Raw genomic sequence first — 14,466 nt, 5'->3', positions numbered from 1 at the left:
AATGGCCCAATTTCGTTCCTTTTTATGGCTGAGTAATATTCCATTGTATATATGTACCACATCTTCCTTATCCATTCTTCTGTCGATAGGCATTTAGGTTGCTTCCGTGACCTGGCTATTGTGAATAGTGCTGCAATGAACATTAGGGAGTATGTGTCTTTTGGAATTATGGTTTTCTCTGGGTATATGCCCGGTAGTGGGGTTGCTGGGTCATATGGTAATTCTATTTTTAGTTTTTTAAGGAACCTCCATACTGTTCTCCATAGTGGCTGTATCAATTTACATTCCCACCAACAGTGCAAGAGGGTTCCCTTTTCTCCACACCCTCTCCAGCATTTGTTGTTTGTAGATTTTCTGATGATGCCCATTCTAACTGGTATGAGGTGATACCTCGTTGTAGTTTTGATTTGCATTTCTCTAATAATTAGTAATGTTGAGCATCTTTTCACGTGCCTCTTGGCCATCTGTATGTCTTCTTTGAGAAATGGCTATTTAGGTCTTCTACCCATTTTTGGATTGGGTTGTTTGTTTTTTTAATATTGAGCTGCATGAGCTGTTTATATATTTTGGAGTTTAATCCTTTGTCCATTGATTCGTTTGCAAATATTTTCTCCTATTCTAAATGTTGTCTTTTCGTCTTGTTTATAGTTTCCTGTGCTGTGCAGAAGCATTTAAGTGTCATTAGGTCCCATTTCTTTATTTTTGTTTTTATTTCCATTACTCTAGGAGGTGGGTCAAAAAAGATCTTGCTGTGATTTATGTCAAAGAGTGTTCTTCCTATATTTTCCTCTAAGACTTTTATAGTGTCTGGTCTTACATTTAGGTCTTTAATCCATTTTGAGTTTATTTTTGTGTATGGTGTTAGGGAGTGTTCTAATTTCATTCTTTTACATGTAGCTGTCCAGTTTTCCCAGCACCACTTATTGAAGAGACTATCTTTTCTCCATTGTGTATGCTTGCCTCCTTTGTCACAGATTAGTTGACCATAGCTGCATGGGTTTATCTCTGGGCTTTCTATGCTGTTCCATGGATCTATATTTCTGTTTTTGTGCCAGTACCATATTGTTTTGATTACTGTAGCTTGGTAATATAGTCTGAAGTCAGGGAGTCTGATTCCTCCAGCTCCATTTTCTTCTCTCAAGATTGCTTAGGCTATTCAGGGTCTTTTGTGTCTCCATCCAGTAAAAAATGCCATTGGTAATTTGACAGGGATTGCATTGAATCTATAGATTGCTTTGGGTAGTATAGTCATTTTCACAGTATTGATTCTTCCAATCCAAGAACATGGTATATCTCTCCATCTGTTTGTGCCATCTTTGATTTCTTTCATCAGTGTCTTATAGTTTTCTGAGTACAGGTCTTTAACCTCCCTAGGTAGGTTTATTTCTAGGTATTTTATTCTTTTTGTTGCAATGGTGACTGGGATTGTTTCCTTAATTTCTCTTTCTGGTCTTTCGTTGTTAGTGGATAGGAATGCAAGAGATTTCTGTGCTTTAATTTTGTATCCTGCTACTTTACCAAATTCATTGATTAGCTTTAGTAGTTTTCTGGTGGCATCTTTAAGATTATCTATGTACAGTATCATGTCATCTGCAAACAGTGACAGTTTTACTTCTTGTTTTCCAATTTGTATTCCTTTTATTTCTTTTTCTTCTCTGATTGCCATGGCTAGGACTTCCAGAACTATGTTGAATAATAGTGGCGAGAGTGGACATCCTTGTCTTTTTCCTGATCTTAGAGGAAATGCTTTCAGTTTTTCACCATTGAGAATGATGTTTGCTGTGGGTTTGTCATATATCGCCTTTATTATGTTGAGGTATGTTCCCTCTATGCCCACTTTCTGGAGAGTTTTTTTTTTTTATCATAAATGGGTATTGAATTTTGTCAAAAGCTTTTTCTGCATCTATTGAGATGATCATATTGTTTTTTATTCTTTAATTTTTTAATATGGTGTATCACATTGATTGATTTGTTTACATTGAAGAATCCTTGTACCCCTGGGATAAATCCTACCTGTTCATGGTGTATGATCTTTTTAATGTGTTGTTTATTCTGTTTGTTAGTATTTTGTTGAGGATTTTTACATCTATATTCATCAGTTACATTGGTCTGTAATTTTCTTTTTTTGTAGTGTCTTTGTCTGGTACCAGGGTGATGGTGGCCTCATAGAATGAATTTGGGAGTGTTCCTTCCTCTGCAATTTTTTGGAAGAGTTTGAGAAGGATGGTTGTTAGTTCTTCTCTAAATGTTTGGTAGAATTCACCTGTGAAGCCATCTGGTCCAGGACTTGTGTTTGTTGGCAGATTTTTAATCACAGTTTCAATTTCATTACTTGTGATTGGTCTGTTCATATTTTCTATTTCTTCCTGGTTCAGTCTTGGATGTTATACCTTTCTAAGAATTTGTCCATTTCTTGCAGGTTGTCCATTTTATTGGCATAGAATTAGCTTGTACTAGTCTCTTATGATGCTTTGTATTTCTGTGGCGTCCATTGTAACTTCTCCTTTTTCATTTCTATTTTTATTGATTTGAGTCCTCTCCCTCTTTTTCTTGATGAGTCTGGGTAAAGGTTTATCAATTTTGTTTATCTTCTCAAAGAACCAGATTTTAGTTTTATTGATCTTTGCTATTGTTTTCTTTGTTTTTATTTCATCTATTTCTGTTATGATCTTTATGATTTCTTTCCTTCTACTAACTTTGGGTTTTGTTGGTTCTTCTTTCCCTAGTTCCTTTAGGTGTAAGGTTAGATTGTTTATTTGCGATTTTTCCTGTTTCTTATTGTATTGCTATAAACTTCCCTCTTAGAACTGCTTTTGCTGCATCCCATAGGTTTTGGATCATCGTGTTTTTGTTGTCATTTGTCTCTAGGTATTTTTTGATTTCCTCTTTGATATCTTCACTGATCTCTTGGTTATTTGGTAACATATTGTTTAGCTTCCATGTGTTTGTGTTTTTTACATTTTTTCCCCTGTAATTTATTTCTAATCTCGTAGCATTGTGGTTGGAAAAGATGCTTGATATGATTTCAATTTTCTTAAATTTACTGAGGCTTGATTGGTGACCCAAGATGTGATCTATCCTGGAGAATGTTCCGTGTGTACTTGAGAAGAAAGTGTAATCTGCTGTTTTCGGGTGGAATGTCCTATAAATATCAATTAAATATATCTGTTCTATTGTGTCATTTAAAGCTTATGTTTCCTTATTAATTTTCTGTCTGGATGATCTGTTCATCTGTGTAAATGAGGTGTTAATGTCCCCCACTATTATTGTGTTACTGTCGATTTCCTCTTTTATAGCTGTTAGCATTTGCCTTATGTATGGAAGTGCTCCTATGTTGGGTGCATATATATTTATAACTGTTATATCTTCTTCTTGGATTGATCCCTTGATCATTATGTAGTGTCCTTCCTTGTTTCTTGTAACATTCTTTATTTTAAAGTCTATTTTATCTGATATGAGTATTGGTACTCCAGTTTTCTTTTGATTTCCATTTGCATGGAATATCTTTTTCCATCCCCTCACTTTCAGTCGGTATGTGTCCCTAGGTCTGAAGTGGGTCTCTTGTAGATTACATATATATGGGTCTTGCTTTTGTATCCATTCAGCGAGCTTGTGTCCTTTGGTTGGAGCATTTAATCCATTCACATTTAAGATGATTATCAATATGTATGTATGTTCCTATTACCATTTTCTTAATTGTTTTGGGTTTGTTTTTGTAGGTCCTTTTCTTCTCTTATGTTTCCCACTTAGAGAAGTTCCTTTAGCATTTTGTTGTAGAGCTGGTTTGGTGGTGCTGAGTTCTCTTAGCTTTTGCTTGTCTATAAAGCTTTTGATTTGTTTGTCAAATCTGAATGAGATCCTTGCCGGGTAGAGTAATCTTGGTTGTACGTTCTTCCCTTTCATCACTTTAACTATATTATGCCACTCCTTTCTGGCTTGTAGAGTTCCTGCTGAGAAATCAGCTGTTAACCTTATGGGAGTTCCCTTGTATGTTAGTTGTCGTTTTTCCCTTCTGTGGTATAATTGTTCTCCAGTTTGTGAGTCCAGTGGTTATGGGATTTGATTTTATTGTGATTGCACCCCTCCTAGCATCTCATTGCGGCTTCTCCTTTGTCTTTGGATGTGGGGCATCTTTTTTGGTGAGTTACAGTGTCTTCCTGTCGATGATTGTTCAGCAGTTAGTTGTGCTTCTGGTGCTCTCGCAAGAGGGAGTGAGAGCACGTCCTTCTACTCCGCCATCTTGAAGCTACAATCCCATTATTGATAAAACTATTCTTAATAGAATTGATAAAACTATTCTCACCTATTGACAAAATTAGTGGTTAAGGTGTGTCTCTGGTCTAACACTGGGAAAAATTCTAACAGAATCAGCCCAAACTAGGGCTGTCCATGAATTCCAGAAATTATGGTCAGTATCTCTCTCTCACTCCCCCCTCCCCCCTGCCCCCCCTTCCTCCCTCTGCCCTCCATCCATCACAGTTAAAATCTTCTCACACAGGGTGTGATTAGCATCAATTTGGTAAGGCTTCTAGGTTTACCTCAAGAGAATTGAAGTAGGTAATACCTTGAGGCTCCCTTTTATTTTCAAACACTGTCCAGAAGCATCTCCCATTAGTTGTTAATGCTTGATTTGCATTATAAGAGGTAGCAAGTATCTTTGACCAATAGAATGAAACGGAAGCAAGGGTATACCAGTTCCAAGCCCAGGCATTAAGGCTCCTTGGCTATTTCTGCTTACTCATTTGTGCCTGGGAACATGCCTGGTCAAGCCTTCTAGAGACACGTGGAGCAGAGCCAAGTCCCCCCAGTCATTCCAAGAAGTCATTCCTAGATCAGCCAACAGCTAGTTGGTTGTTCCATTATTTTGTTTTGAAAACATAAACAGTTATATGTATGTATTCCTATCTCTGTATTCCTTTCCTAGGTTTGCTGTGACAAAGTGTGCCGCAAACCGGGTGGCTTAGAAATTTGTTTATTCTTTCACAGTTCTGGAGGCTGGAAGTCTGAAATCTAAGTGTTGGCAGGGCCATGCTTCCTCTGACTGCTCTAAGGAAGAGCCCTTCCGTGGCTGTTCCTGGCTTCTGGTGGTGGAATCCTTGGCATCCCGTGGCTTGGACCTGCATTACTCCAGTCTCTGCCTCTGTCATCACATGGCCTGGACTTCTCTGTCTCTGTGTCTACATTTCCCTCTTCTTATAAAAAAAAAAAGAGAAAAAAAGAAAGAGGTAACAAGTAAACCATGTTCCGGAGGTGTGACCAGGTGGTTTCATTCCCTCTCACATAGTATCAGTTTCCGCATTGATCACACTCTGCTCCCCACCTGCTTCCCTACAGAAGCTGGGAAGCCATGATTCTGATCCCCCAAGTCCCTGTGAGAATGCCCCTTATGACCTCATAGTCACACTAAACTTGACATCATAAGGAGAATAGCCCGTGGGACCTCCACGTGACTACCATGTTGCAAAAACCAAGACCACAGACTGAAGGTGTGGAGTATGACTTTGTCTTTCCCTAAATCTGCGTGCAGAAAGGCACGAGAGTGGGTACACACGAGCCAAATTTGAACTCCTACCACACTGAAGTCCATGATGGCCATGCAAGGCCTGAGATCCAAATCCACCGAAGAGGGAGGTAGAACGTTAAACAATGGGTTTTCTTTACACACCGTCAGTCAGGCGTCCAGCGGATCCTGGTGAAATGGTGTAATGCTGCTAAATACTTCGTGGGGTTGATTTGCAGTTGAGCCATAAGCTGGCAGTTTGCAGAGCTATTTATAGACTTCTAGGGGGGCCTTTTTCCCAGGGGAGATACCTATGTAAGGGTCTTTCATTCTGTTGAGACTGATTATTTTTCCTCTGAAAGTTTATGTGAAATTTTAAGAGATGGTGTTTTTTGTTTGTTTGGTTGGGTTTTTTTTTTTCCACTTCTGCAAATTTCATTAAGTTTTCAAAGTCCAGTCACCTCAGCTTTTAACCCACTGTTTTGGCTTCTTCTCTTTGACAAAGATTGCTTAGAAGCCACACGATGAATTCTTGTGTCTGACAAGTAGCAAGGTTCGACTCTTCAGCCAAACCAAATGTCTTGCTTTTCAGCCTTCTGAATCTTTGGCTATTTTGTTTGTCTCTTTTGGTCTTGATGTTTTAATTGCAAAATTATGTAGTTTGCAATTTCAGTATCTATTTTTTTTACATGACTTTATTATTTAAAATACTGTTCTTTTTCTCATCCATTTGTTCTTAACGGCACTCTGTTCTTACACCTTTAGATGACTGTTACATCTTTGAACAACCTAATCATACTTAATTTTAATCATAATTCATATAAAGTTATTGTTAGGTGGCTCGTAAAATTAATTTCTACTCACGTGAATTGATGTTCTGATTGTTGATTTGCTCAGCTACTGTTAGCATTTTTGTGTGTGTACTTAGGAATTTTAGTACGTTGGCACATTTGGTTTTTTTTTTGCGGTACGCGGGCCTCTCACTGCTGTGACCTCTCCCGTTGTGGAGCACTGGCTTCGGACGCGCAGGCTCAGTGGCCATGGCTCACAGGCCCAGCCGCTCTGCGGCATGTGGGATCTTCACGGACCGGGGCACGAACCCGTGTCCCCTGCATCGGCAGGCGGACTCTCAACCACTGCGCCACCAGGGAAGCCCGGTTGGCACATTTTGACAAGATTTTTAAAAACCTGTTTTTTTCTCTGTCTTCTGTTTTGCAGTTACCTAAATCCATCCCCTTGTACCCCAGTCATTGGTATTTAGAGCTCTTGTCCCATGATGATACTGGGATAGTGTAGATTGAGGATGGCTTGGTTCAGTTCTTGGATGTTAGACTGCACTAGTGTCCTCTCTCACCAGGCAGGGCCTTCTTGCAGGGGTGAGAGAACCTCATACTAGTGCTGGCTTCAGGCACTGAGCGTGACTCAGAGTCCCACTTGCTTTCTGGGTGTTGAGCTCCCACCGCCCCTGCCATCTTTGCCCACGAGAGTCAACAAACACACAACTTCAGCCCTGCTGACTTATTCAACTTTTTGTCTCTAGAAATACATCAACCATGCATCTTTCTTTTTCCTTCTCTCCTTCTTCCTTTCCCTTCTCTCCTTCTTCCTTTCCTTCCTTTCTTTTTATGCATTTTTTCCTTAAATAACAACAATACAATTTTTGTATGATTTTGAAGGCAAAGGGGAACATAAAACATGAGCTCTGTATCATCTGGATTGGAAGTAAAAATTTACTTCTTAAAAGTGATTCCCACATTTTTTTAAATTAACATATCAATTTATTGAAATTACTGATAGAAAATATTCTGAAAGTAAATATCACAAGTCCCTGTTGTCAAGGCCAAAGCTTTCTTTCATCTTATGATTAATTGGGTTTTTTAAATTAATTTTTATTGGTGTATAGTTGCTTTGATTCCCCACATTTCTAAAGTGCCTACATGCTCCTCGTGGTTGGAATCATACACAGTATCGAAACACTGTTAGACCTTGTATTCTCCTGTTAGACTTCTTCTTTTTATGTAAATAATAAGACATGGAATAAGCCTTTTTGCAAGCATACATTTATTCATTTATCAACAGATATTTGTTGAGGGCCAGGCACTGTTCTAGGTGATAGGAATACAGCAGTGAATGAAACAAAGTAATATGCAGACAGGTAAATGTAAAATATTACAGGTGCTGTTAAGATAGCATGGAATCAGAGGCATCCCCAAACCCAGAAGGAAGCATCAGACACAGACAGAAAGAACTCAAAAAGATGCCCTCTCATTCTGGTACTCTGTTGTTCTTACAGAAAGTGGTTTCATTGATCACTAAGCCTTCTTTATTTGACATGTATAAGGATCTCTTACAAATTGATAAAGAAAATGGTCAAAAGATATTAACTATAATCAGATATTCTTAAGAGAAAATCAAATATAAAATAAATATGTGAGAAAGATGTTTAACCCAGCTAGTAGTTTACAAAGCAGCAACAATGATATTCTATTTCTTATCGCCTGTGCCCTTCAGTTTGACAGAGGCTTATTAAGATAACCCTTGATTCTGATTTGGGTTTCCTGGAACAGGTTTTTTTTTGGGGGGGTGGGTATTTTTTAAATATATAGTTTTAAAAATTGGAAGGAAGAGGTGAGCAGTGATATCTCTGATTCTAATTTTTTTAATTTTCTCCATTTTCCAATTTCTCTACAAATATAATGTATTGATTTTATAGTCAGAAAAACCATACTGTACAGCCATCAGATCCATTTCTGAAGGCACGTGTTAACCTATCAAGTGACCCTTTCCTTTGGCATTGGCATATAGGTGTTCCCTCTGGCACATGTGTGCAGTGACACAAATAAGATGACTTTAATTAACCCCCAAGGAGCGAAGCTTAATATCTACAAGCAAAAAGTGGAACAGGCAATTAAGTCCTACGACAAGTGAGTATTACACCTGGCTACTCTTTAATGGATGTGGAATTTGTTTTGGCTTGTTTTCCCTTCTTTTAGCTTAAATTTTTCATCTGGCGCAGCTATTTAACAGTGGTCCGTGAGGAATATTAACAGCAGCAGCAGCTAACCTAAGGGGCTTCCTCTGTGCCAGCACGGCGTTAAGTACTGGGCTGGCCAAAAAGTTCGTTCGGGTCCTTCCGTAAGGTGTTACAGAAAAACCCGAGCAAACTTTTCGGCCAGCCCAATGCTTTACCTGAGTATGTCCAGCGGGGTTTCCGAGAAGCCATCTTCCCTTTCCAAACTCTGCAGAAATCTCATGTTTCCATGAGCTCTTTAAAGCTTTGCTTTTTAGCAGAGCGAATTGGACCATTTTAGGATCTAACATTCTGTAAAGTGACACCATGCCACAATAATGAGATAATTGATTTAAACAATTTTTATAGCAAAATCAAGAAGATGACCAAGTTGACTACAGTGAAAACTGTACTCTTAACTAGCCACTGTGTTAGTACTGAGTGAGGGGGCCTTTTTTCCCAAGGGCAGATAACCCAGGGTTTGCTGGAGAAGGAGACCCAGGGTCCTTGAATCCCAGCCCCTTCCTGGGGCCTGGCTCCTTCCGGCCTGACCTGGGAGCCTGCCTCAGAGTGTTGGTGGAGAACACAGCTCTGGGGCTAGAATCTCACCCTCTCCCAGCTCTCTAATCACCTCCGCACCCTGCCCCTCAGCACTTAATCAGTCCTTGGTGCACACGCTTGATTAAACGCTGAGCTACCCAGCTCCTCCAGGCAAGCCTATTCTTGGGTCTGGAAGCTGTGCAGTTGGGTTTTCATTAATACCATGTGGTTGGGGAAAAGGTAATAAAGTACGCCAAAGTGAACGACGGGGCCCAGGCCAGCATTTACTGATCTGTTGTCATTTTGCAGCGTGTCTAGTGTGTGTTCAAAAAAAGTATAAAGCCTGACTTCTGTTGCCTGGAGTGCACGACCCAGCCCAGAGGCTGGCCTTTCCGCCCCACGCCCATCACGGTCCTCTCCAAATCTCCTTACACTTGAGCCTCCTCCACTGCCCTTGCCTGAGAACTGAGGCTGTGTCGCACGGGCTCCTGCAGCTGCCTCCACGGGCTTCTCAGGACTTCTCTGAGTCTTTGTGGGCCCTTCATTTCTCTCGAAGGCAGGCTGAACTCTGCCAAGGCTCGCCCTCCCCTGTAGGCCTGAGACTTTGCTCTGTAGTTACCCTCTTACTGGTGCTGGCCCTCTTCTCCGCCTCCCCGACCCTGCACCAGGCAGTCCTTCCCTTGCCTTGAAGCTCCACTGCCCCTCTTCCTGCCCCCTCCCACCAGCTGTCCTCTTTCTTCCCTTCTTGCCTCAGCGCCAACGGCCCTCCCCAGAGAGGCCTTTCCCCAACGACTCTGCACCACCCACCTTGCGTGTGGCCCTTGGAGCGCTCACAGCTTCTGTACAGGCCTGTCCCTTCCCTGCGAGGATGTTGGCCCCCGAAGGCAGGCTCTGGGCTGCCTGCTTTCCCCCTGGTCTTCTCCTCTTCCTAGCAGGTGTCACAATATATATATAATATATATATATATATATTTTTTTTTTGACTGTTGGAATTTAATTTGATCTAATTCAAGTGTACTTATTAAAATTGATCCAATTCAGTTATTCAAAATGAAATATAATATCATTCATATTGTAATTTAATTTACTTGACTCATTCAACTATTTGAGTGCTGTAATTACCTGGTCTGTGAAAGCCTGACGCCAGGCCATGAACTGGGGCTTTGAGGTCAGATAGCTACTTGACAGGTCATAGGACACTTGTGAGCTTCACTTGCAAGACCTGGCTCACGGGGCAGTTGTGAGGGTTATGTAAATTACATACAAAGAGCAACTCATGCTAATTATTTCCCTCTTTCATTCCCTATATGTGCTGATGCTAAAATAACCATCAATACATGGAATGGAAGGGTCACACAGCTCTTCCCACTGAGCTGACCCTTTCCCGAGAGTTTCCAGGACAGGGACCCTTCCTTCCCAGGCAGAAGAGAGTCCTTCGTTAATGGCAAAACCAAAATACAGACATAGTAGTGATTTGTTCCAGTTCTTACTTCCAATGAGTGAATCCGGAAAAGCCTTTTAGTACCCTTAGAGGAATATTATACTATATTGTTTATTAAAATGATATTAATTTAAATATGATCATTAACATTTATTTTAATATGATTAATGTTTGATATTATTGATTGCATTAGTATTATTTGGTATTAATAACGATGTTTATTTTAAATGAATTATTTATTTAATATTGTTATTTAATAATATTAACATTAATATTATACAGAACAAAACTTCCTGATCTTTTGTATTCAATAGTGTTGAAGAATTTTGCTGGCGTAAATGTCAGTTCCCTTTTCCATCTTGCTTCATCTTTCTAAAGATATGCGGAATATGAAAAGATGAAAAGTAATTAATGAAACTTAGTTTATCCCCATCTCATCCCCAATACAACGTTTCTAAGGAGTTTCCCACCACAAGTAAGCCAGATATAACCCTAAGTCCGTATGGTTAGGGATGACCAAATGAGTGGAAGTTCACAGTCCTCTGGCCAAAATAGTGACATAAACTAGCAGTTTTGGTCACACTTAGTGCCCATGTGTAGGAGTCCTTCTGGTTCAATATTTTAAGAATTGCAGAAGCAGTTTTGGCTTTGTGTGTCAGCATAAGCTCTGAGTGAGGATTACGAGGGTTGGCTGGATTCTGGGGTGACTTTTCCACAGCTTGTGTTGTGAATCTGAGGTCAAGGTCTCAGCCCTCAGATCCACAGGAGAAGCATCAGTTCTGGCTCAGGGACCAGGCATGGTAGCCTCTGCTTATCATCGATTTGCTTGGGCTGCTGACTAGACTTCTGAAGTGTCATTAGTTACAAGTTGCTTTGCAAATGAGCCACTCGGTACAAGTGGATTTGCCAACTAGAGGTAGAGAAAGCTAGTAAACGCTACGCTTAGCCAAATTTCAGTCTCCTAAAGCAAAGAGGAAAACTGTGGTTTGTCAAATCCCGGCATCCCACAAGGACTGCCCTCGTCCCGCACGCTTAGAGGCTTTCCCACGGTTGCCTTCAGGGACAGTGGAGCCGGGATTCACACACTCTCTGCTACCCTCAGCTCACACCCACTCACTTTTTCTGCCCTGTGTGCTTTGAAATAGTTCAGTGAAGGCGGAAAACAGAGGAATGATAGAGGTTATGGAAATACCCTCTTGGAAAAATATTTTCTGAAGAACCGAATTAAAATTAGAGACATGTCCTAGCTAATTGGACCCACATTCACCAACTGTTTCTGAGTGTCTAAGCCTCACCCTCCTTCAGAAGCTGGAGGGAATGAGCCTTAGTTATTCCTGGTCACTTTATACATATAGCTCACTTAATCCTCGCAACTGCAAGGGTAGGTGGTGTTATCTTTGTTTTATCAATAAGAAAACAGTGTTTCAAAAAGTTATGTAACAGGTTCACACGGTGGCAAAGTGGAGATGCTGAGATTTGAACCCAGACCCACGTAGCTCCCAAGCCCTCATCACACTCCCAGCCTCCCTACTCTACTGCCTGCACTTTCAAGGTTTAGACTTAAAAGGATTTACAGTTTTGTTTTGTTTTGTTTTTTCCCCAGAAATGCACACAAGCCTTAGAAGCCCATTGTTTCATCAACCACATCATTAAAGAAAACCATTTCCAAATAGACCCCAAAGGACTAAAAACATCAAGAGACACAGGAGCCGAGCTGGCTTATTTCCCACTTCCTGACTCTTCCTGTCACTTACAGAGCGTTTACCTGTGTGAGACACAGTTCTGTGTGCGGTGCACATAACTTGCTCGTTGAGTCTGCACTGCAGCACTGGGAGGGAGGTACTGTGATTACCCCCTTTCTACAGAAAAGTTGGCTACTGGCCCAAAGTCTCCCAGCTAATAAGAGGAGGAGCTAGCTGAGCTTTGGACCCAGGCAGTCTGGCTCCAGGGTCTGTGCTTTTCACCACCGTGCCAGACCCCCTTTCCATGATCTCACCAGGCCTGTGATGGGAGATCAGGGCAGGATAACACCACCCAAAGTGTGCTCCCAGAGCCCTGTGCCACGGACGCTGGGTCCAAGGATTAGAAGCATGCCTCCTGGGGAGAGGCAGTATTCTCCCACCCCATTTTATTGAAGCTTTTTTGCTTCATGGAACACCAGCTCACAACCTGTGGAGCCAGTGTTCTGTGCCCTGTGCCCTAGTAAGCCTGATTTGGGTGATGATGTAGCACTACAGAACTGGGCTGGAAGCTCTGGAAAAAGCACCACTGATTAGTGACAAGAAAAGGAGCTGTAACTACCTGATAGAAAGCACTGGCTCCAACTTCCTCCTTTCTTCTTGGGTTGCCAGCATCTCTCTGCAAACACGTTCGGTGAGCTTTATCTCAGCCCCACCAGCTCTCGGTGCTGGATAAGTAAGGCGCTTCATCTGTCTGCCCCGCTTAGCGGCTGCATTTGGAAAACAAGGAGATCAGGCCGGTTGATCTCTAAAGTGTGTCCCAATCCTCTTATTTATGACCCTATTAACCTTTTATTTTTGCTCTGAGAATCCAGACAGAAGAATGTCTACAGAAGGCAGGCTAAGGGCACACATATTTTTCCTTATGAAGAAAAGCAGTGGGTGTTTAGAAATATCTTCATGCAGAGATAATGAGGAACAGTTTGTTTGCTGCCTTTTCTCAGTCCGGGTTTTACCTGATCCAGCTGAGAGCTGTGCCCTCCTTTAATATTTAGCATGATTGCCACAAAGCCCCGAGGCTTCTGCAGTGATGCTGAGCGTGGGAGACACTCACATCCCATCTCTTTGAGCGAGTGGCAATGACATGGTCCAGCGGTGGTGGTGCTGCGTGGCTTGGGATCTCCCTGCCCGGGTTCAGCTTTTTGTCATGAAATGAACTGTTGCTCCTAAATAACTATTGTTGATTCTTTTTTTAAACAGGCGCCTGAATAAAATTGTTTGGCAAGCATTATCTCAAGAGGAAAAAAAAAAGTAAGCCAGTTTCTTCTCACTTGTTAAAATTTTTTAAAATTTTGGTGAAATTCCCATAACTTACAATTAACAGTTTTTAAATGTACAATTCAGTGGTATTTAAGTTATTCAAAATGTTGTGCAAACCACCACCTCCCTGTAGTTTCAAAACTTTTTTATCATCTCAGAAAACACCTTGTACCCATTAAGTAATCCTTCCCCATTCCTCTCTCCCCCTCTGGTAACCACCAATCTGCTTTCTGTCTCTGTGAGTCTGCGTATTCTGGATATATCATATGAAAGGAATCACATATCATGTGACCTTTTGTGTCTGGCTTCTTTTACTTAGTTAATGTAAAGATTTAATGTTTTCAAGGTGCCTCCAAGTTGTAAGCACATGTAGTATTTCCTTCCTTGTTGCCTGAGTAATGATCCCTTGTATGTATATACCACAGTTTGTTTATCCATTCTCCCATTGATGAATATTTGGGTTGTGTCTACTTTGGGGCTTTTATGAACAATGCTGCAAAATACGTAGACGTTTCTGTGTGGACATGTGTTCTCATTTCTCTTGAGTACATACCTAGCCGTGGGTATTCTGGGTCACAGAGTAATTCTGTGTTTAACTTTCTGAGGAACTGCCAAACTTCTCATTTACTTTCCGCAACTGCATCTTTTTACATTCCCACCTCGTACATACAGCAATGTATGAAGGTTCTTGTTTCTCCACATTGTTGCCGACACTTGTTATTTTTCTCGTTTTAAAAAACTGAAGTCGGGCTTCCCTGGTGGCGCAGTGGTTAAGAAACTGCCTGCCAATGCAGGGAACACGGGTTTGAGCCCTGGTCCGGGAAGATCCCCTTAGCGGAGCAGCTAAGCCTGTGCGCTACAACTACTGAGCCTGTGCTCTACAGCCCACGAGCCACAACTACTGAGCCCATATGCCACAACTACTGAAGCCCACGCGCCTAGTGCCCATGCTGCACAATAAGAGAAGCCACCGCAA

General features: G+C 41.3%; 1 protein-coding gene across 1 annotated transcript in view; it reads left to right on the top strand.

The window, feature by feature from the left end:
• The window catches only part of VWA3B (von Willebrand factor A domain containing 3B), a 214,155-nt gene that overhangs the window by 154,810 nt on the left and 44,879 nt on the right, over positions 1–14,466 (top strand). The window contains exons 21-22 of the mRNA XM_049696472.1: positions 8,306–8,424; positions 13,431–13,481. Of these exons, the coding sequence (XP_049552429.1) occupies positions 8,306–8,424; positions 13,431–13,481 (170 nt within the window). The remainder of the gene's footprint in view (positions 1–8,305; positions 8,425–13,430; positions 13,482–14,466) is intronic.

This window comes from Orcinus orca, chromosome 13 (genome assembly GCF_937001465.1).
Source record: "Orcinus orca chromosome 13, mOrcOrc1.1, whole genome shotgun sequence".
Lineage (NCBI taxonomy): Eukaryota > Metazoa > Chordata > Mammalia > Artiodactyla > Delphinidae > Orcinus > Orcinus orca.
The sequence above is the reverse complement of the archived record's forward strand: the minus strand, read 5'-3'. Positions and strand labels throughout refer to the sequence as shown.